Source organism: Strigops habroptila, chromosome 2, assembly GCF_004027225.2.
Source record: "Strigops habroptila isolate Jane chromosome 2, bStrHab1.2.pri, whole genome shotgun sequence".
Taxonomy (NCBI): domain Eukaryota; kingdom Metazoa; phylum Chordata; class Aves; order Psittaciformes; family Psittacidae; genus Strigops; species Strigops habroptila.
The window spans coordinates 102,544,818-102,569,273 of record NC_044278.2 but is presented as its reverse complement, the minus strand read 5'-3'; the positions used below and the strand labels follow the sequence as shown (position 1 = coordinate 102,569,273).

Here is a 24,456-nt window from a genome sequence, read left to right as displayed (position 1 = left end):
AGAACCCAGGTTCTGGGCAACTTTACTGCTAATCATTAAGAAATTGCTTTTAGACTCATTCCAGCTTCGCAGACATCTAAAGATAGCGCATACTTGCCTGCAGGAGATGGAGAAGAGGACTGATTGCCAGGAGGCTCAAGTTTCAGCTGTAAAACTGATGTTTCCAGCAAGACTGTCTCCTTGCACCAAATCTGTGCTGTGAAAACATCCTCCAGCTGATCGGTACCAGCTGGTGCTGAGGGGGAAAGGAAATGCTGCTTGCGGCAAAGCACCATCAGGCACACATCTCGCCTCTGCTTTAGAAACACTCCTCAGTGCTGGAATTACTGGTTAAACAGCTGGTATGTTACCCTGCTGGGATGAGCATGCCCTCAGACTCTTTTGGTACATTTGCTAACTGTAATGTATGATAAACCACAGCAGGAAATAAAAATACCTTTAAACCGAGCCTGGTATCTTTTGCAAAGAGACAATACTTTGAGTTATTACAATGAGCAGAATGAACTTTTATTTTCACTCATCCTTCATTAATACCATACAATTAGATAGCAATATCTGGAAAGAAAAATAATCTTGAAATAATTTAAAACAGAAGGCACAGAAAATCAAACCCAACTATGCAGCTACAAGAGAAAGAGGGGAAAATGATTCAGGAGAGGAATTAATTCAGAAGGGTTTTCTCGCTAAACATTCTGATCAAAAGCTACAGCACACAGAAACAAAACTGCACAGTTTAAGCTAACCCATGCTTTTGTTACATACACATATAAAAGAGGACAAAAAAATTCCTAAAAATCTGAGTTTTGCAGGGTTTTGAATGAGAAGTGTAATTTTAAAAACAAAATTAAAAAAAAAAAATCCCAAAACAACATTAGATCTAGTACATATGTCAAAATCTTCCCTAAACTCTACACTAAGATGTACTTTACCAAAAAAAAAATCTGCATTAACAGCAAAGCATACAGTTAAACAGCATGTGGGGATGGGAGGAAACTGGTTCTCAAATCAATTAAGAGTATCAAGTTTGGTGTTTGCTTCAGAAACAAAGATTCTCGGTACAGTAATATACTGCAGAGGACATTCTTTAGTGTTTTAATGTTATGAAATGAAACTGATACATTATAGAGAGAAATAAAACCACTTCATTCGTATGAGATTTGTACAGGGGTTTTTTTTGCAACAGAGTAACTTTATTTCTTTTGAAAACAAAGCTGCCAGGATTAATGACATGCGATAATATGCCCCAATATTATACCAGCTAAATTGGAAAATAAAGCTCATGCTTCACAATTGTAATATGCTGTGATTCTCAAATACATTCTCTGGTAATGAACACTACGATACAGAGGTCATTCATAAAATCAGTTCAGGTTGGGAACCTGCTTTATAAATGAAGCTCTTTTTCAAATATGCAGAACACTGACAACACACAGGGTTAGCTCCAGGTCAGTACGTTTCTTTCTGTGCTCCATCCCTCTTTTCTTAAACAAATGGGTGCTTAGCCTGCAAATATCATGGAAAGGCAAAGTCTAGAAGTTACAGGTTGGCTTGTAAAAATACTAAATACAATCCAAGAGAAACAGTATTACTCTACTGACAACTTAATAGCAGGTGCTCTCTAAAGGAAAGTAAAATAATATCCTGAAATGCAAGAGAGATGGTTCCAGCATTTGGTATCAAGGCATTTGCACATTTGCCAGGGGGTGACAGAATAAGCGTGAACTTTGCAGCTTACTTTGCAGTCAGCCTTGAATTCAAAGAGCCTTCCTTCTAGCCTGCCCACTTGTAAACCATAGCGTGTGGTTTCTTAATAGCTTGCTTTTTCCCTGGAAATAATTCTCTCTTTTAGAAAGTACAAGTCAAAGTATTTTTTCCACACACAAACAAAGGGAGCTGACAACTACAATAGAAACGGTAAAAATGATCTTTGTAAAAATGTTCATCAAAATTCTCTGACATAGCAAAACATTCATTTGTAAAGTAAAGTCTAATACCGCAAGCCACTCACTCAAAGGCGACCTCGGGCATGTGTATTCTTGCCAGCGTTGCAACAGTAATTACTTCCATATTTCTAGTCATTATAGGATACAAACTCTGTAATATATTAAAGTTTCCTAACAAAGAGTCCAATTATTGCACTTTATAAAAATTCCAGTAATATCAGGCTTTTGTCCTACTTTTCTATGAACACTGATGCCCTGCATGAAAAATCTGGGGGACCAAGTAATTTCTGGTAAGATGGATTGCTTGAATCAGTCTGAAATACTGAATCAAAATTGGAAAGGCTTACGAAATGAAAAGACGTACCTTTGGAAACGGATTTTGATTCATAGCAGCAGATAGATGTGTCATTCTGGTACTGACACATGTTCTTTTTGAAGGGAAGAACGGGCACATGGCTATTACATTTCTATATACATTTGAGGACTGTGCAGAGAAACCCAAAGAACCACTAAGTTCTTCTGCTAACTTTACAAGCCTGATGGGGAAAGCTCAATGGCAGCCGTATCAGCGTGGGAGTTTCTCCGTGGGCTCGTGTATATTTGCATTTGCGTCAGCAATAGATACATAGCAAACAGAAATGGCTATTTCAGGATAGAAAGATATATAGACTAAGTCTGAGAGGCCCGTAAAAAAAGAAAAATACAGCAGTTTTGGCCCTGCTTATAACCAGCTGTATCAATAGGGAAAAAGAAGATAGAGGAGACTTTTGTGCCAGCTATCTAAGAAAAAGATGCTGCTTGAACCAAAGCGATTCACAAATCTATATGAGGCTTCCAGGCCAGCAAATCACGGTTAAAGTTACTTTATTCCTCTGCTCCTTCAGCATGGGAACAAGGGCAGAATGGCTCATTCCAACTGTGGATAGTCCGTTTACAGCAACAATCATATCACCACACCTAAAAAACACAAGAAGAAAAAAACCCCAAATTATGACTACAGCTCTGCAGTAACTAGCACACACCAACAAACAACGCTTCATTGCTGGGGTGATGGTTTTGCATCAGGTTGGAAGTGTAGCCAAAAAAACTCCAAAAAGGTTCAATTTTAAGTCTGTTTTACTACTGAGACTCATCTGGGAAATTCCCAAATCGCTGCATTTCAATTCTAATGCCAAGATAGTTCTGCATTAAGAGCTGACCTGTAGGGAAACGTGAAAAGAAAGAGTTGGAAAAACCTATTGGAGTTGAGAGAAGATAATGAGATAGCATGTGCATGACAGAACCATTTCTGTTTGTTTGTGTGGATTATAGCACATTTACACCAAACATGCCTTTACTGTGGGAGGTGTAACTAAAGATACTTATAGTTACCGACTGAAAACCTTGTTTTCAGGGGCTTACAATTTTGTCAAACATAACCATTTGGCTTGAAAACTCCCTCAGCAGATGGTTCAACTGAGCAGCTGTAGCATCTCTGTGTTTTGAAGGAGGGAGCAGAAACCTGGGAGGGTGCTGTTTGTCAGCCTTGAGAAAAGTGACCTCAAAGAGTTAAGTTTCAGTTTTTACAAGCTCAAGAAAAACTTCAAAAAAGCACCTTCCTCTACTGAGCATGCCCCATCTCTAAGCATCTCCTTTCTGTGACTTGAGTGTGTGGCACCCCCCAGAGCAGTCAAACACAACTCTGGAGATCACACAGGACTTCTCCTGAAAGTGATCCTTCCAGCTATTGGCAGCACCAAAACAGATGGCAAAACAATGCTTTGCTGGTGCCCTCCACCAGGGCAGAGCAGAGGAAGAAGAGGCATTGTGACCAACACCAGTCAAACGTGCATTCAGAAGGCCTTCTCTGCCTAAAAGAAGGTACTTCTCACCCAAACCACAGTGCTATAGTTCACTGAGTGGGGTCTTATTCACCCAGCCTTTCTGCTGAAGTAATTTCATCTTCTATAAAACCACACCAGACAGATTACTTCATGTCAGAAAACTGTCTTAACTATTGAACTGTGATGTTATTTACTTCTTTCCTCCCTAGCCTAACAAAATATTTAGATAATTTAAACAAAATAGAAGAGCTTCAAAAAGATCTGCCCCACAATAACTCATGATGCAGGCTCTAAGGAGCTCTCCCTTGTTGATGGCCCATTTTTAAGTCCATATTCTCAGTGATTCAGAACATTCAAACATCACTCAAGAGCATCTTTTCCATTCCTTACAAGGGGATAAGTGTGACCACAACCACTCTTCCCCCCTTCTTAGGAATGATGCTTGAATTTCCATTTGTGTGAAGACTCCTACTTATTAAGTCCCCAATCTGAAATTATTTACTTTGGGTTGAACTGAGATCTTTAAATTAATCCAAACTGTTCCAAAGTTGGCAAAAGAAATGTAATTTTCTATTCAGCCAAGCTATTTTTTCATTTATTTATTTAGTCATTGAACTGAAAAATCAATTACTGTCAAGGCTGTAGGCATAAGTACATTTTTTGCTTAAGTTACTTTGTAAGTAAATTTATGTGTAAAAATCATGCCATAAAACTTCAAGTTGCATATTCTCTACTACCACCTTCACAAAAAAAAAAAAATGAATAAGAGAACATGTAATAGGAATTGTAAGTCACCCTACAAGAGGCTAAGTTGCATATATGGATACTAGACCTGGCGGTTGCATCCAAACATAATGTGTAAGTAAAATCATATAATCTTTAAGATCAGCAGGGACCTCAGGAAGTCTGTGGTCCCACCTTCTGCTCAAAGCAAGGTCAGCTGTGAGATCTGACCAGGTCTCTCAGAGCTTTGCCCAGTCTGGTCTCAGAAACCTTCAAGAGCAGAGACCATACAGCCACTGCCTGACCGTCCTCACAGGGAAGTAGTTTCTCCTTATAATCAATCTCAATCTCTTGTTCAACATATGCCCACTGTTTCTTTTTGCCCCATAGCACTGTGAAAAGCCTGGGCTCTGTCTCCTTGATCATCTCCTTGCAGGTCCTCAAAGGGGCTGTAAGCTGCGCCTGAAGCCCTCTCCTCGTGAGGCAAATGCTCCAGCTCCCACCACCTCAGGGGCCTCTGCTCAAATTGCCTCATGAATGAACTTGCCTCATTTTTCAGTGTCTTTCCTGCCAACTAATGACTCTCAGGGCACTGGCATGGGGACTTGGTTCCTTAAAGATCTTTTCAGAGATCTTTTTCATCTACTTTCTTGCCTTTCTGTTAAAGCAGCAGCATACATCTTCTGCACCAGTTTCCAGCAGTGGCTTCACAAGGCTATATGAAAGGACAAAGCAGTTTTCCCCACTTTATGGAAATTCTAATTTTTCAGCTGTTCTCTAGGTAGACAAAAGCATTACAAACTAGCCGGTTCTGCACATACACATTTGCAATGTCTCTTGGCCTAAAGAAGAGGCTACGCACTACTGAGCTGCATGATCCCCACCCCAGCACAAGATGCTGCAGTGTATTTCCTTAAGCAATTAATTGCTGCACCATGTCACCATTTAAGTGTTGATTATTACTATTACTACTACTATTATTTTAGCTTACTTTAATCTTCCATCAAAGTACGCAGGAGTTCCAAGAACAATGGTTTTAATGAAGAAAGGCTGGTTCGTGTGGTTCTCCTCGTAGCCACCGACAATGCTGAAACCCCAACTCCCTAAATTGCTCCGCCGCAGTACCACGTCATGGCAGCTATGGAGGCAGCTGTGGAATGGAAGCACAGGATAGCAAGAGAAAAAGCCATGTATAGCACATATAGATATTTCTGTAGTAGGCACAACACCTGCTGTCTCATCATTACCACTGTGCCAAGCATGGAAGAGAGGAGGAGGAATGGTGATTAGACTTCTGTTCCCAGAGTAATTTCGCTATATTTAAACTGAATACCAAAAAAACCCCTACAATCTTGAGACATAAAAGTGGTTTAGAAGAAATAATGCAGCACTAGAATAATTACTTCAACACAGTTAACTCTGTAATCTGTCAGTAATAGAATGACATTTCAGGGATTTCACAAGTGGCAAGAATGTGGGTGAAAAATGGATACCTGATGTGTTTAATTTCCAAGCCAAAAATGCCGTGTGTTTTACTTCCACACCCGGTCAGTTTAGGCTTTTTCTACTCTGAACTGATGTACCTCCAGTAATGGAAATATAAATGCTTAACCATTTTATTACACAGAATGTAAATAATTTAGATCATGCTTCACCAACTGTACTGGTATATGTTATATCCCCCAGTGAAAATTAATTCTTGTCAAATAAGTTGGCAATGACTGTAATTAAAACCAAAACAACCTAAACGTTAACTTTTGGGTAAAAAAGACGGCAAGTGTTTTATTGAAGTACAACACTCCTCTAAAGAATAGCAGCACAACACACAGCATAACTTTAGGAGCCACACATAAGCAATAGGCCACTGCTGAAGCATGGAAAGGAAGTACATTTACCAAAACTGAACTGTTTATTGAGATTTGGTAACTCAGTATTTGAATAGAAGAGAAATTAACTGATAGCAAAACTCAGAAAAAGTGTGAAATCTTTACAGGGCCAATGCATGGGTCTGTTATCTTCAACTGCATTTTGCTACCAATATGCCTGGTTCTCATTGTGGCTTTATACTTCAACTACAGAACTGAGCCTGGTAACTCTCTCCATCAGAGAGGGAGGAATTAACTTGCACACCCTGACTGAAGTCAACTACACTCTTTGCTGTAAGTGGGAGCTCTTCTGGAAAGCAAGCAGTGCTGGAATAAGCTTATATCTGTAGCTACAAGAGTGTGAAAAATAGAAGAGTAAATATTAAACATTGCGATGTCCTGCAGACTGAACTGCAGTCAAGGGGAGGGAGCTCACTGCAAATCTTGAAGAGCTTCTGTGTTTGGCAGAGATGGTAATGGGTTCTTGGGGGGAAAAAAAAAAAAACCATGGGAATTTGTAAGAGACCCGTGTCCATCAGGATAGCAAGTCTGATCCAATATCCTAAGGTTATATACTTGGCCTTGTAAATTTAGGTAAGCAAAGAGACATGTGGGTATATATTTCATGGTTTTGTTAATAATCTCTCTGGTTTTAAATATTCTATAGACAGTTGTGATACAGTTAAACAAGAAAAGATGGCTTGTGTTCAATGAGAAGAATTCACATGGGTAGTTACTACGGTTTGTGAAGGGATAAACCAAGTCTATTAATCTTCCAGTTTCCTAAGGAAACATTGCTCCTGTTCACAGTACAATTCGTAAGCACACTGCCAACCAAGTAGGAAGGTATCCCTGCCCATGGCAGGGGGGTTAGAACTAGATGATCTTTAAGGTCCCTTCTAACCCAAACCAGTCTGTGATTCTATGAGATTGTCAGGCAGAAATAAAGGCAGATGTGCTGCAACTAACAATTTCTCTGCTTTTGTATCTTGGACTTAACTTGCACCAGGTAACTAATTACTCTCTCAATTAATTCTGTACCTTGGAAGTCCCAGCCACATGACCCATGATGGTGACCAGCTGGCATCATATTCATTTTCACTGATGGTACTCAATTGCTCTTCATTAGCCTGGGGCTGTTCTTCTACAATCTGGACTTCCAGGGCTTTCAGGGCGACTACTGAAGAAGCAGCACTAGCTTTCAGCATGGCCACCGCCTCGCTGTGACTTAGGTTAGTCAAATCAATGCCGTTGATGTCCAGCAGCACATCACCTGTTCAAAGGAGCAAGTGAGAACACATCAATCGGTCTGTCAGAGTCCTTCCTACCAACAGCACCTCCCACCACAGTTTCATTTGATACTGTATTTTTTGGAGCTGAGACAGTCTGTACTAACAGCCTGGGAATGTGAATACCTTACACGGCTGGTTTGAAAGATTAATGTACTGAACTAATAAGTTGGATCAGTATCATTTATTTCCACATAACACATCAAATGCTGTGGCTTCTATGGTGTATTGCCCTGAAAATTCAGGATAGAAATTACCTAAACACCTCATCATCTCAGGTGCAACTGCTATTGCAGTTGCCACTATATAATCATTTCCAGTGGTGGATCTTAGGTCCACCCTAACTTTGAAAGAGAAGGAAGAATTTTGGAAGGAACAGTACAGGCACTGCAAAGTAACCAACTCTCGTAGGTAAGTGAGGCTCCACAGAGCATTTTAGGTCTTCTGCTTTTTCTAACCTGTTACTCAGAAGAACAAAAAGGAATACAAAAATTTACCGGAAAGATTTGTAAAAAACCCAGTCCATTAGAAGAAAGAAAAAGCATCTCTACAAAGATAATCTGGAAAAAGTCAAAGCCACTAAGAAAACTGCCACAATTTTTATTTTATTTCAGAATATTTTTAAAAGCCTCAGGATGAAAACAAGGATTTTATTTACTGCCCAAACAGTGACAGTCTTCTCTTTCACACAATGCCTTGCTTACTGATAAAAGCAGAGGTGCAAATGCCTGGGTCACATTTGGAACGAGACTCATATTTGAAAAGCTTTTCTTCCTCCCAAGGAAAGCTAAAGTCGAGGTGCAGCTTAATTCGAAATCACTCTTGTTGCTGCTATGGCTACTTTAATGTTATGCAAAGCAAGAGCAATTGTGATTCTTCCATCAAGTTTGTGTTTCATAGTAGTACAGAAAAAGCATACCCATTGGCATGTGGGTGTAAATCTCCCTCTCTCAGAAGCGTATAAGGATGCTCCCACACTGTTCTTTTTAAACTTGCAATCTGTGAAATTCTTTTCCTAAATTTCTGTCCTAAAACAATCTGTAATTCTGTGAACCCTGAATCGCAGAGATCCCATAGGCAGTCTTTGTTTTCCATATGACACTATGTTTTAATCATCAAATCCTTTGCTGTCAACCAGGCAGGACTGCCTTCACCTACACTGAGTCTAACCTCCACCTCCTGGTTCCCTTCTGCAAAGCTGAGGAACAAGGACGGGTGCTATAGCACCCCTGAAGACTGGCAAACCCAAGCTGTCCCAAAGGATAAGAAAGCATTCAGGAGCCAAGATGAACACTGTCGTAGCTCTGGGGGTAAACTTAGCAAGAGTGAGTTGTGGCCTGTCATCAGAGCATCTCTGCTGTTTAGATACTATACTGAGGAGCAGAGATTCTTCAGGCAGAACTGGGGCCCAGCCCACCCAATTAAGCACAAAAACAGGATGCATGTACTACAGTGCAAAGCATCACACCAGACCCTCAGCTCAGGGGATTACCTTTAAAGGTAAAAGAATTTAACCAGACATTTCCTGGTCTCATCCGCTTCCCTTGCTATCGTTCTGCAAACATCCCTTTCCTAGAAAAGGTGGAAGTGTGATACTAAATACTGTATTTCCATTATTGAAACATAAAGAAAAGCATCCACAGATGGATGCTTCCTTACATCTGTGAGAAGACTTTTTGACACCACCTGACTCCAGAGACCCTATTATTCAACAAGCAATCAGAGGCCACCCGTGCCAGCAGGGAGGCCGAGCCCCACCTCGTTTAATCCTGCCATCTCTTGCCAAACACCCGTGAGGCTGTACGCTTGTCACGAAGATGGGCAGTTCGCCACTTTTGCTGCCTCTGCCTCCTGCCACTGTCATTCCCAGAGATTCATGTGGCTCTTTTTTCACAGTAATGTGCTTTTCTTGGCATGTAACACACTGGGAGAGATCCTGTTTGACAAGGATAAATAACATTGTTAAACTTAAAGAAAAAACAGAAAACACACCTAAATACACCCCAATGCTATATTTTGGCACTTTAACGGAATGGTTTAAAAGCACTAAGTAGTTCAAATCAGCTTTGGCTGGATTTCCTCCAGGTCAGGGGAAAAAAAAAACAAACCCAAAACAAAACACACAAACAAAAAAAAGCCACTCATGAAATACTTAAATATAGTCACAAAGTTTATAAAGGCCCATGTTGAAAATCTCACTCCAGTTTCTCTTCGCGTCCTGCACTGGCGTAGGCTAAATTCTAGGATTGCTTTACAAAACCATATGGTCAAAAGATTAGGCACAAAACAGAAACAAATCTTTTGATGTCTCGGTGAACATCAGCACTATCTCATTTGTCAGTAGAATATGGCCTAGAACTACAAAGAAGCTCCTGAGAAATGAAATACATGTGTTTTCATGGTGACAAAGAGACATCATTTAAAGTCCTTGCTGGTTGCAGTCAGCATAGCAGCAACAAAAAAATTAACATTCTTGAATGACAGCTCTCCCATGCAGCAGGAACACATGAGCCACTTATGCAATTACAGCTGTATGAGCTCAGAGAACTTGCTGCTTTCACTGCAGTCAGCAAATCCAGAAAAACACTGAAAAGCTTTTGCATATCTTTTGCTCCTACTCCAGACATGATGCAGGACTTGAATACCTGGAAGTTGTCTGCCTTTTTTAAAAACGAAAGTACGTAAAAAAGAAGACAAAACCCTTTCTTTCCAGTCTTACCTTGCTACGCACTTAGACCATTACATGAGTAAAATGGTATTTACACCTCTTAGAAGGAGAAACACCAACCTTATGTGAGTTAGGTCTGCTGTGAAACAGCTGCTGGGACTGGTGTTGGTGTGGGTTGCTGTTGTGAGTCCCAGTGTCTCGGATAATACTGACCGTCTGTGACTTCAGGGGTCTAGAGATGATCAAATTCACTCTCTCCCCACTAGCCTGTCAAATACATAAAACACAGTAATTAAGCTGATAGGATATTGATTATTAGCAGAGAGGGAGGAAAATATATAATGAAATATGTTGGAAATTTCCAGAGTCTTCAGATTATGGTCAGAAGCTCTGAACACCTCTGGTACTTCCTTAAGAGACTTCCAAGAAAGTTGTCATGTAAGTGCAGGCCATTAGACTCTGGAGTTTGGGCGGTATCAGGAGACTCAGTTACCAGATGTTAAATAAAATATCAACTCTTTCTATTGCTGCAAAACCACACTTTGATAGATAAAAGTGACCCAGTATAAAAATCTGACCACTTTATCAAAAAACTGGGAAACTGAAATTACAATTCTCAAGATTGTTATTTTCCTTTAACTGCAAGGGAAGTTATTGAAATGATTCCAGAAACAAATATTTACTACTCATTTGTATAGATATTTACGACTCATTTGTATTGTAATTCTCTATGTGGTGATGGCCTAAGCAAAGATGACTCAACCAGACTGCAAGAAACTACTACTGGTCTATTCCAACTTTCCTAAAACCAGAGTAATTTTCACCAACATCCCATCAGCAGGAAGCAGCAATGTGCTGCAGCTGTTTCCTTACAGACTGGGAGAAAGGCATGGAGGAAAGGTTTTCCTTTGGGAACAGAGAAGGGTCGTATGCCACACTGCATCAAGCTTTGGGTAATATTTGTGTCCAGTTCAGAGCCAGACATTTCATATAGCCCTTTCTGGAACACTCAGAAAATGAGTTTTACCGCATGGGACTCATGTAAGACCTATTTTTTTCTTTCCCAGCTGCTATCTGTTGCCTCTATGAAGTCTGACAAATCATTTCCTTGTTTTAACCTCAATTCCATGCGCAGGCAAATGAATACAAAACAAAGCCCCACTTTTATAGACCTTACTGAGAGATTTAAACTATGATATATACATAAACATAATAATAATCCTCTTTTTTTTCCTCTTTTCTGCTAAAAGCTACATGCTTGCTTATAGTAACTCCTTGCTCAAATGATCAGTCTTCTAACCTTCAGGCTGTATGCCAGGGAAGACTAAAACACTTTTCATTTCTGAGGAGGTAAAGTTCATTCTGCTAGGTGCCAAAGCAGGCCCTGTTTTGCACTATTATTTCCAGAACATAAATCACAGCAAATTGCATCGCTACAGGCTTTTAGGAGCTACACAAGCTGTTCTGTCTGGACAGCCTCTACCCCAGGCTTTGCCCAAGAAATAAAGCTGAGCTAAGGACTCAGGTAGGGAATACAAATTACCTGTATAACCTGAGCAGCAAGCTCAGGTGTCCCGTGCTTCAAGTCATGCCCATTAATTGCAAGTACGCGGTCGTTGCTGCAGAGCCTGCCGTCTTGAGCAGCCAACCCCCCTTCCAAAAGGTCAAGAATAAAAACTCCTGGCTCATCTGTTCTGCGCACAAGTTTGATGCCAAGCTGCTCGCTGGAGTCGCGTTTGTGCAGTGTCACTTGAAAGCTGTCTTCCCGCAAGGAGCTGGTGGTGTCCGCGTGGTTGTGCGTGCGGCTCCCATACCGCCTCTCTCGCAGCACGGTGAGGTGCAGCACTGAGCAAGGCTGGGAGAGCACAGCTCGAGCGTGGTTGTGGGACACATTGCTTATGTCAAAGCTGTTGACCTGAAAAACAACAACAACAACAATGAAATTGGAATGATATTTTCACATATTTAATTGTTGCTGGTTATGTCCTTTCCAAACTAAATTCAGAGCTCACTGCGAAACCAACCTTGGAGCAACCTACATACCTGACCCTACCAAGCTTCCTCTCTCATCATTCCATCCTCTCCTGCAAATCCACTTTGGTTTCTCAATCTACAAACCTGCTTTTAGGTTGCAAAAGACCCGTAAGATTACAGAGTCCAACTATTAACCCAGCACTGGCAAGTTCACCACTAAACCATGTCCCGAAGCGCCACATCCACACATCTTTTAAATACCTCCATGGACAGTGACTCCACCGCTTCCCCGGGCAGCCTGTTCCAATGCTTGACAACCTTTTTGATGAAGAAGCTTTTCCTAACATTCAATCTAAACTTCCCCTGGTGCAGCTTGAGGCCTTTTCCCACAAAGGTGACAACATCTCTCTAACAGTCAACACCCCTCTGTCATCACACTCCAGGGTTTTTGTTCTCCTGGTGTCCTACACTTCTCTTCGTTAGATTTTTATGCTGCTTGTTCTCCACAACAAGAACTTTGCATGGGCTTTCAGTATAAAGCCCAGCATCACTTAAAACTATATAACAATAGCTATAAAAAGAATATGCCAAAATCTCTGAAGAAAGCCTATGTCTAACAATATGCAGTACTTCCATGATGTGAAAAACTAAAAAAAAAAAAAAAACAAAAACCACCACACAAAAAACCCCAAACACCTTGAAATTCAGAATAATTAAATTTGTTCATTAAGACAATAAAAAAAAGAGGTTGTACTAGTTCTCAAGTCCTAACATGAAATTAGGGCATTTTTCACTGACTTCAACTAGGTCAGTTTCAGACTTATAACCTATTATCACTCAAAATTTAGTTGTAAATGAAAAACCGATTAAACTTTCCCTCCCTCTTTCCCTCCTGTATTTGTTAGGTCGCCAACTGATACAAAGATCAGTAATCTTCAGTCATTTCTTATGCTAGAAAGTTAAGATAAAAATTGATAGTGCAATGAGATTGGGCAGAAAACAGGAAAGCCACAAAATCCAGCACAAAAGCTGTGTTTACCTTGTTTTGTAAGAAGGGGTTCAAAGTTAACAGTACAACTTCATCCTTAGCATGTATTGTTGTGCTCTGATGGAGGAACCCCTGGCCCGTGATTTCAGCAGAGAGAAACTAACACCAAATGAACTATAGTGACCCGCCTTAGCTAAGCCTTTTAATGCTCCGCAGCGCAACCTCAGTTAAAACATAAACTTGCAGCTTCCCACCATATAATAGCAATATTAACACTTAAAAAAAATAGGAAGGGAAAGGGCCCAATCTATGTACAACAGCCACCACATTTATATCGCACATCTGAGTGGAGGAGCTCCGAGAGGTCAATGTCAAGCCATAAAGCCATGGTGGTTTCAGCACAGTGAAGGGTTAGTTGTACCCTCGCTGAGCCACCTCCACCTCCAGCCCAACACCAGCACAAAGCTGCTACTCCCAGCAGCACTGTGAGCTCAGACACCGAACTACGGCCATATCCTGGTCTGCTATTGCCCTGAGACAGGCTGCAATCCTGGGCAGAGAGAAAAGAGGCTCAGCTAGGAGAAACAACATTTAGAGCTGCCACCTGCAAAACCAATTTGGGCTCACCCGTCAAGAGCCCTTAAATTAATTCTAGTTTTATTTTTAGCTATCACTAGCTAAAGTAAATACATAAAATATGGAAGTATTTAAAGGGCACAGAAGAATATATGCGATAATATGTAATCTTTCTTCAAGGCAGTTCACAATTTCAGAATAAAACAGCCTTAGCATTTCTGGGGGAAGGAGATTCTCATTAGGACATGTTTTGCATGAATTACAGTCACAATCCAGCAAAAAAAGGGACAATTTGTAGAGCATTTTGAAAATGTTAGGCACCTATCTATACCCTGCAGAAAACATGCGCTTTTATGTAGCTGCTACTAAATGCTGTTCTCTCAGATCTTAGAAGGGTAATACTTCTTGTTTGACTGGGCAAGAAAATGCTGAGTTTCACCTCGCAGTCCTTTCTGACTTTCTTTATATTCTTCACTGCTCATAAAAGCCTTTGAAGACATTTGCAGAAATATCTGACTGAATGTGCATGCTGAGCTGCATCGAACTCTGCACTTAATTACAGCCAGCAGAGACCGAGCCTGGTCATTTTAACACAACAGCTCGGCACCTGCACAGGTAAATTCAAAGCAATGAAGATATTGTATCTTCCAAAAAGTTTGGCTTTTACCTCCTCTACTCCTCCCTTGGCGTGACCGAAGGACCCTCATGGATACCACCCTAGCATCTGAGAGCCCCAATGCCAGCACATTGATAGAGAAGACACTGCAGCTTATAAATCCTACTGATAGTCAATTTATTGCCACTTATGGCTTTGGAAACTGTAACTGACACCTGCCCAAACAGCAAGAATTTCCAAAGCTTCACTGGAGCTCAAGCTCCCTGTTCTGGCAACCAAGGAGAACCCTTGAGTATCAAAACAAATTAGGCAGCATTCAGTGTCTGCAACTGCTTGTTAAAAAGGCAGCATTTTGGAAACCTCTTGCGTTGCTTTCTTGGCTAGCTGCTACGCTAACACTTCAACAGAGGAAAAAGGCACAATTTCTCAAAAGGGACTTTATTTTCTGAAGTGCAAACTTATTTCATTCTAAGGGTAACTATGGTAGTTAAGCTACTTCTATTGGCTTCATTTCAAGAAAGTGAAATGAAAAAGGCTGATACTACTTTTGGACTGATCTTAGACTATCAGATCAAAAGCAAAGACTGTTATTGAAAGTAGTTTTGAAATGATGGTAATATATTTGTTTCAGGTAGAATGATTAAAAATAGAAAAAAGCTTACAATCCACGAATCACTTTTTACATAGCACAAATTATGCCAACTTGTGAGCCAGAAGTAACCTTGGGTTCCTTCGGAAAGCATGCATAAAGCTGAAATACAGACTAAGTCCCACAACATTTAACAACAGAAAAATAAACTAATATTTTAAACATTGATAAGAGATGCTAAGGAGGAAAACTAATTCCAGGGACTGGTCCAACATACAGCATAAAACAAGATAGCCAAAAATGCTAGAACAGGCTCTGCTTCGAATATTAATTTGCCTTCCAACTGATAATTGCAAAGCTAACATTTACACAACATAGTCTGACAAGGAAAATCTCCCATCTCATTTAACAGGCAGTTCTGCAAGGAATGAATGGAAAGCAAGCAGACAGAATACATAATTAGGTTTCATACTTGAAGTATTTGGTCTCCAGCAAGAAGTCTTCCATCTCTGGCAATGATCCCATCTCGATAAACCTCCTGAATGACAATGTTGATCAAAGGCGTTTCATTGCCACCCACTATGCTAATTCCTAATTCGATATAAGGATTGGACCGATGAATTTCAATAGTAGTGATCTCTCCTTCAGGCAAGGTAGGTGGCTGTTGATTTGCTGCCAATTATTTTTAAAAAGAAAGATGATTAATATCCTTTATACCTCATTCGCTTTCAATAAAGCAAATCACCAAAGGACAATGCAGACAGGCCACATGACAACAGTTTAGCAACAAACTAAAACAAGTGCAATCGGATTAGTTTCACTACTTGTTGGAATACCTAGCTTATTAAAACAGCTCTCTAATGACTAAGTAGCATCCATGCTTCCTGAAATGGGGCCATTTGGGTTGCAAAAGGATATTCTGAACCCTCTGAATCCTGTCCTTTATAATAAATTTCAAACAGTTAATTTCCAATTGGGCCACTTGCGTATTCACTTGGTATTGATGATAAATATGTGTTTTAGGAGTTACACCACAGACCATGACTTGGTCATGCCTCTTTGTCACCTGGACTCATAACTGCAGTCAGAGCTGTTGTTGAGTCACTGGGCCAAGGGAAGGAGCCCATTTCTGAAGCAAACATGGAGACAACTAAAGAGGAAAAACGTGGATACTAAAGGATGGCAAATACAGAGGAGAAGGAAGGGGACCAGACCACCTTCCTCCGTGGTAAGGCTCAGCGCTTCCTCTCTGAAATCCCAGTTGCTAGAGATGTTACTGCTTGTTCGGTGTAGATGGATGCAGGAGTTACTCAGCTGCCTTTTTGCTCGAGCAGGACAGCACTCCATGTGTGGGAAGGCTGCTGATCCATGCCAGGGGGGGAAGAGGTGAAAAGAAATTTAATCTTAGAAAACACCTTAGAAATCACAGTCCTTCAATCTCGCCGCAAGGCCAGTGCTACTGGTAGATTAACATGAACTACTGTGCACCGTGATATGATAAATGATGATACAAGACCATGATACCTGGCACACACTGAGATATTTCTTTCCTTCCTAACTGTGACCATATCCCAGCTGTATACTTGCACATAACCAAAACCCACTAAGATTAATCCAGGAATTGCAAAAGAAAAGAGCAGAAGATGAAGATGTGCATTCACGGTTGGTAAGAGACAAGCTCTGACACCACAAATGCTTCCACATCTGATAAAAGAGACTTAAGAAGATAAGTGATGACATACTGTCTGCTACAGTGTTCTCCTCAAAAGGTGGATTGTCGATGCTAGGCTCATCTGTCCATGCAGGAAGGGCAGGCGAGGTGAAGCTCTGCTCGGCTGGCACTATTCCCTGATCTGCATCCGGAGATAAACTGGTAGGCTGCTCCATCCCACCAGGACCACTCTCACCCTCTGCTTCTGCTTGCAGCTTGCTTGTTCTCCTTCTCTCTAGAGCAACCCTTCGATGAGAAGCCCCAGGACACCTGTGAAGACAACATTTACATCATGGTTCAAGCCTGCAGCAATGTTTGGAGCATAAAACGCTCAAGTACTCCATCAAATGACATCAGTCTTCTTCAAAGCCACAGCTTTAAACTAATCATAAAAATTATTAAACACGCTGAGTATGTTTTAATGGATAGAACCCCAAAACAATACTGCCTTCTTCACAAAACTGCCTTCACAAAACTTCTACTACATAGTTTTTTTGCAATGTGCTGTAAAACACTCAGAATGTGGATTTACTCTTGTTATGTACATTCCAGTTTCTGGAAGGTAACCTCACTGAAAAGGTTAAACAGGACTGGCATAAAATTCCACAGAAAAAAAGCCCCGTTCAAAGACACGAAGACTGTGTCCCACTGAAGCAATCTCCTTTCACCTTAGTAAGCCATGAGAAGGAAACATCATATTTTCCTGGGGTCACTTGGGGGAGGAAAGAGATGAAAATTTTACCTATATTGGAATCCAAGTGTTAAGATACTGGGGGGGGGGGGGAGGGGAGGAAGCTTGTCTAGGAGTTTGTATGAAAAGTTTAGCAAAAATAACAGCTCTGCTCATCATCTCTTGAATCGGTAGAAAGTGTTTCGTCCTCCTCCTGTGTCCCCTTTTTTCTTCCTGACTTCACACAGGAGGTGCAATTTTTTGCTTTCCCTCATGCAACAATGCTCCATCAGCATTTGGCTCTTTTCACTATATACTGATTTTTATGAGTTCCCATTATTCTTACTGCAATATTTTTTTTGCTTACGTTTAAAATCCTACAATAGTTTCTGGCAAAAAAGGGCTACAATGTTGCAAAGTCACAGAAAACTTTCATTAGTCGAATGGTCTTACATTTATGTGTAGATAATTGGATGTGGACATCAATCTTACTTCTGCCTGTGTGACAGTTTTGCCAGTGTCTGATATTCCACTTCTTACAGTATTTGATGTCCTTAAATTTCCTGCTTCTGGAGCTGCTGACCACCTAAAGATGTTTGTACTGTGGCTGTGGCAGAAAAAAGGAACCGTGTTCTTGAAAGGACTCCCTGTTTTGGGAACTTGACAGATTGTTGTAACAAAAGAAGAAATGATTTATTTTTGCAACAGGAGAAGAAATGCATTAAGAGAGTAAAAGACAGCAGAAGTCTAATGATGTCCTGACTTGTTAAACAAGAATGTTTTGAGAATCACAATTCTGTTCTGACATTCTGTGAAGGTCATTTGATAATTATATGGTTAGACTGTTTTGGCTTGAGAGATTTTGAAGAAACGTTAACGAAGTTATTCAGCTCTGAAGAATGTTGATAAAGACACCTGTATAGCTTTTGTGACCCCCAGCAGTGTTATACATACATGAAGCGAGATTATATATATAGTTCTCTCTATATATATATCTTAAAGTCGTGATATACATGTTTAGAAGAATAGTATAAGGCAATCCAAATGTGCTGTAAAATATACAGAAATACAGAAATTAGGGACAGTTCACATTATGAAATTACATGTTTAAGAAAACATTTCTTGGGGCTTTCCCCAAAGACACTGATGGTCATCTTGTTCTTCAAAGTTAAGAAAGTGCAAGCATAAAAGATGAAAATGACTTCAAAGGTTTTGCTTTGTGAAAAAGTTTCCTTGATTTTAACGACGGAACACGACCCTACTTCTTGGTTTTGCCCAGGTAGTATTTATTACATAATATCACTGGCATAGTGGGACTGATCAGCAAAGAAATCTGGCCAGTCTCAATTTATTCTAGTGGCCAGAGACACACAGATACACGTGAAACTCATCAGGAAGTTTTTATCATTGACCATTTCAAAATGCAAACCTCAGAAAAAGATCCCAAAAGGCCAAGAAAAGGAGAGATGCAATCCCTTCTCTCAAAATGTCTGAAATGCTTTAACTTGATGGGTTAGCCTCACACTCCCCCAGATCTTAGCCCTGGCAACAGGGAAAAATAAAAGGAGCAATCTCCAACATCCCTCACTTCTGCAGCAACACAGCAAGGGGTAAATGTTCCTGCAGAAGAAACCCCTTGTCTAATGGGAGCTGTGGCAGATGTGCTCTCCCACACTGATCCATAAGAGTTTAGGACAAAGCCTCCCCAAGCTGCGCATCCTTGCTGTCCCTGAACTGCTCTGCTACAGGAGTGGTGATTTTTCAGCAGAGGTGAATGAATACTCAAAACCAACACTGCCAGAGGACCATGCTTCCATCCCTCTGAGCTTGAATGGCAGAGTCCAGCTTTACTGGACTGCTTCTGTGAACCAGATACTTGGGTGTCTTCTACCAAAACACTGTGGCTGTTACTCAGCCAGCTCAAAAGGCCTGTGGAGCCCAAAGGATCTGGCAAAGCAAACCTTGGATTTTTTTTTTTTTTCAAACTGTATGAAACCAGGATGGAACAAAAATCAGCCCTGGAAGTGTCCCATTTCTGTCAAAAGCTTCCCAACCACAGCCAGGTCCTCCTCCACCCTCATTCACAGAGCACATCGTTACCTGGCAGCTGATGAAAGTCATTGCTTGAAATATAAATAGATTTGAGGTTTATTTTTGCCAGTGATATTTCATTATCATTTCAAAGGCTAATACCAAGAAATGTAAACAGGCTCCTGAGCACACCGACTCAGCTCAGTGGAATCCCTTTTGTGCAGGGCTCTACAAGGCACAAAAGAAAAAAACTTCAGATTCTTCCCCACATTAACCAGTAATTGCAACAGACTACAACTTTAGCTTGGTATCATGCAACTGCATCACCAGGAGAGTAGCTGTTTGGTGGAGACATTATTCACGACATGCCAAATCACAGAATTACAAAATGATTTGGGTTGGAAGGGACTTTAAAGCTCATCCAGTTCCAATCCCCCCTGCCACGGGCAGGGACACCTCCCGCTCGACCAGGTTGCTCCAAGCCCAGTCCAGCCTGGCCTTGAACAATGTCAGGGATGGGGCAGACACAACATCTCTGGGCAACCTGTGCCAGTTGCTCACACCCTCATAGTGAAGAATCCTGTATGTTTCCTACGAAGCAGCAAAGCCCAGATTGGCATTCAAGCACATCTATAAAGGAGATTTTTCATTTCCAATTGCAATGTAAGAAGATTTTTATTATTACTGACAAACAGTAAAACCATACAGCAATTGTACCAGTTAACAAGTGCCAAAAAATCCCTAAAGGTTCACACCTTCACTAACACTGTTTCTGCCAAATACCTGGGATAAAGAGTATTTTGGACTAAATCTTGTAAGAGGTTATGTACACAGATGGGCATCTCAGGATCAAAACAAGCACTGAAGATTGGTTTTATGGGTACAGGAATCCACTCGCATAAAAAGGGCCGAAATGCGTCTTACAGGAACAGCATTTCATGTCTACCTACAAAGCCAGAATATCCTGGCTAGGAGCGAGAAGAAAAGCAGGAATGTTTTTTAGAATTTCCAGAAATTATTTAATTTCTTTCATGCACCAAGATGCTCAAGAGTAGAAATACTGAAACAACCAGCTAAAGCAACCGAGAGATGTTATTCATTGGGAAACTCAAACGGCAGTTGTTGGGATGTAAAATGAGCTCTGCTTATTTTCATCGACTCCCTCCTCTCCTCCCTTCAGCACCAGTTTTTGCTCAGTTCTGGATGGTGACAAAGCAAAGCTTTTACCTTCGTCTTCTCTTAACCTATATCAGAGAAGAAAATGGTTTATGATTTAATTTTTTTTTCTACAGCCAAGTCTGCTGGGTTTCTCATTTAAAAGCTGACTTCTTGGAACACCAGCAGCAATCCCTCTCTGCAGATAAAAAGAGCTTTCATACAAAATTAAGATGTAGTTTACAGTGTATTCTGTGGAATAACAGTAGGGGCTCAAAAAACACATTTGCTCACTGACTACTGAAAAGAAAGATTTCATTGTAACTCATGCCATCAGCTTCTACCCAGTCTAGAGGTTTGATAAAAGCAAGCACACCAAATAGCTTCAAACCAGTTACACTAAATCATTTTCCAAGCAGGAGCTGAACTTAAGCAAAGACTGCAGAGAAGCAACCCGAATGCCTTTGCTGTTGCTCATAAAACTTTGCCAGCAAAGTGACCTTACGCAGTAATTCTGGCAAGATTTACAGCTGCAATTCAAAGTAAAACAAGTACTGCTTTGGAAAGTGAAGTGTTTGGGTCTTGGTTTTAATTTTGCCAGCAAAAAGAAAGGAAAAAAAAAAAAGAAAAGGAGGCACTAGGAGTTATCTGGTTTGGGAATCAGAGTAGACTCAGGAAAAAGCAGAAGAAAAGAAGAGTGGGTTTGTTGCACATTTCTCTTTCACACCCAACTATATGAGAAGCCTGCAAGAGCCAGGTGGCTTCAGAGTAGAGAACCATAGGAAAATCTGGTCCCACCTTATAATAATCCTATTTCCCTCTTTCTATAATGGCCTCCTTTCAATATTTAAATATTTAGGGTAGGACAGCATAGCATAAGGAATATAAAATTATTAACTGTTCAAAATCAGGTCCTAAACATTTAGGTGCAGGTAACATTGGAACGTATCTCTCTGACACAAAAACACTCACTAAAGCTGCACGAAAACTTCCCACTGGTGTGAAGTGATGAGTTTCCACTGAATTAACAGGGTGTTGGAAGTGTTCTATAAGCAGTCAAAACAACCAAACAAAAACCCCTGGAAACTACATCATGCTTGCAGGACATACCCTTAACCTGTTCAGTAAACAGGTATTTTTTAAAAACAAATAGGTCCTGGAGAAGTCTTCAGAGATACCTTGTCTCCATCTACCTACCTAAAAGCAGAATCAATTCTGCTGTAACTGTTCCTGATAAAGCCTGGTTTAACATGCTTATGAACACTTCCGGAAGTGGGGAATATACAGCCACCACCCAAGCAATCCATGCCAGTGCCAGACCATTATAAAGCTTTTTTTCTTAAAATCCGAACTAAATCTCATTTGTTCCTATTGCACTATTTCCTTCCTCTTTGCAGGCAGAGTTTGTACATCTCATTTTCCCCCTCCCTCAGCTTTTTTTTTTTCTACCATAAACAGCTCCCGTTTTCTGTAACTTTTCCTGTCAAACCACGTTTTTGAGCCCTCTGATGTTGTTCTCCCCATGGCTATCTCCAAGTGTTCTGCACTATTTCTGGCGTGATGTCCAGAAGGGGATCCAGTGCTCTAGTTGTGCAGTTACAGACTGATCAGGTTGGAACTAGATGATCTTAAGGTCCTTTCCAACCCTAACCATTCTATGATTCTATGATCATTTCCTACGGTCTTCTACCGTGAATTTAAAAACCACCAACAACCCTCTCCTCCCTCTTGCCTCCAATTCCTATTGCTACACAAACTGGCCTACCAAGCATGTAAGAAATATGCAATGCAAGCATCTGAACCACTCACCTGTTTTTGAGATGTGCTGCCAGGTCACATCGCTGCATGACTTCCTGACACACAGAAGAGAAGGGGCACAAAACAAACAGCTTGTCTAACAGTTTATGAACAAGAATGCTGGATTTTTTGCAGAGTTTAAAATGCAGTCTTTTTCGATCCAGCGGGCAGAAATCCTTCTCCTGCAGAAAGTTCCTTAGGCACTTGTAGCAGAAAGTGTGTCCACAGGGAGTGTCCAACGGCTGCAACAAGGGCTGAAGGCAAATGTGGCAGACCAAGTCATCATCCACTTCATTCTGGTAGTTGTAGAGGTGGTTCTCCCTTGTCCAGTGCTGCTGGCCACACTCGAAGCACAGAGGGTTCAAGGAGGCATTCTGCTCCACTGAAGCCATGTCGTCACCTGTAGTCCCCATTGTAGAGCTAAGGCGGCTGACAGATCCTCCTCCTCGTAAAATGGAGTTGTTCACGTAAAGCTCAGACGGAAGGAACTTCTTCCAGGGTGACTTACGCTCTTCAGTAAAGTGTCATTTTCTGCAACAAATAAAGAAATAAGAATTATTCATTTTTCATTAATTATGGAAGTTCTTGTCAGAACTTTTGACTTCATCTGGGTTTACCAAAACACAACAGCTAGATACATTAAAAGAATATCCTTATTTTGTGTAAATTTGTCACAGAAGAAAGCAACAAAAAAAATCTATTAGTATTTTTCCTTTTACAACATAAAGGTTTTATGGCTTCCTAACAGCTGCTGCACTGCACAGTCTTCACCTGCAAGATGACCAGTTTGTGACAGCAAGGACACCGCATTATGCAATGTCACAGTAGAAGTGTGCAATTAGCATCTAGTGAAAAAATACCCTATTGTGCAACAATGACTATATGACTAAGTAATTAAATGTGTTCTTTACTATGAGATTATGATTTTAATCTGGTCCTAGTCTCTTCTTGGGATTTTGACTATTAATGTAGAATATTACATGTTAAAGTTCTAAATACAATGCATTAAAAATAACAGCAACAAACTGCTTACCCTGTTTGTTCCATTAGTAATATTGCATATATGTCACCACTTCCAGTTTTCACAGAAAGAGGGACTGATTCTATCCAATATGCCACATTTGATTTAGTACTGAGACCCATAATAAAAATATGGAATAAACTAATCATATGAAGCTACTGGTTCCTAACAACTAACCTATTTTACTTGTTATCTAACAAAATGACAACATACTGCATGTGACGACAATCATGTCAGTCAAACGACTGTAGGTCTTTCACTGTGGGGTTTATTTTCTAAACTTTGTAAGTTACTAAACTTTGCCCCTCTTAAAATAGCTGTGTGGTCAGGAAACTCTGCAGCCACCATCTGCAATTTCAAACACTAAATCCTTACCCCTCCCAACCTTATTTACCCTTCTCTCCCTTACAAAATCACATTGCTTGAAACTCCTAACATAATGATTTAGAAAATGAAACAGTTTTTCCTCACATTCTTAAGAGACCTCCTCATTTGTTAGTTTTGGTAAATGTTCTCATCAGTGGGGGATAAAAAGAGAAATCTAATCTGAGCAATGCTTACTTCGTGTCTAAATTCTTTCTTGCAATTGAGCAAACAACACTCATCACAGACACTTACTGTATTCTCCCAGAGTAGTAGCAAACATACGGAGCAATGAAAACTGCTAGTCTAGGTACCAGCGCATCGTTTTTATTTTTAGCTGCTGAAATGTAGTCATAAATATATTCTGAAATTCATGTGGAACACATGCATTTCACTAGGTCTTACTTTTTAAGAGAACCCCTGGTTTGTTTTTTGCGCCTTAACCTCATACAGCCAAGCACAAGACTTAGAGCACATTTTACAAGGATTATTATATCCTTTGACGCAAAAAGGATTAAATAGTAATTTGTAATCCAGGATTCTATTCTGCTGTGGAAATTGATGCTCATCGTTGTCCTGACTTGTAGGAGATAATGTGCACCTTCTGGAAAGGATTTCCATGAGGGAAAAGCACAGCAGTTCTTTGTTACTAGA

The 24,456-nt window shown here is 40.5% G+C and overlaps 1 protein-coding gene across 6 annotated transcripts in view; it reads right to left on the bottom strand.

Annotated features, from left to right (window-relative positions):
• Nucleotides 1-485: 485 nt before the first annotated feature.
• The window catches only part of LNX2 (ligand of numb-protein X 2), a 54,934-nt gene continuing 30,963 nt past the window's right edge, over nt 486-24,456 (bottom strand). For all 6 annotated transcript variants that reach the window (XM_030476438.1, XM_030476436.1, XM_030476440.2 and 3 more), the window contains exons 2-10: nt 22,431-22,949; nt 16,797-17,035; nt 15,527-15,726; nt 11,855-12,226; nt 10,432-10,578; nt 9,402-9,579; nt 7,396-7,627; nt 5,481-5,639; nt 486-2,900 (exon numbers count right to left, since the gene is read on the bottom strand). In XM_030476438.1, coding sequence (XP_030332298.1) covers nt 2,765-2,900; nt 5,481-5,639; nt 7,396-7,627; nt 9,402-9,579; nt 10,432-10,578; nt 11,855-12,226; nt 15,527-15,726; nt 16,797-17,035; nt 22,431-22,831 — 2,064 coding nt within the window. In that variant the 5' untranslated portion in view covers nt 22,832-22,949 and the 3' untranslated portion in view covers nt 486-2,764. The remainder of the gene's footprint in view (nt 2,901-5,480; nt 5,640-7,395; nt 7,628-9,401; nt 9,580-10,431; nt 10,579-11,854; nt 12,227-15,526; nt 15,727-16,796; nt 17,036-22,430; nt 22,950-24,456) is intronic.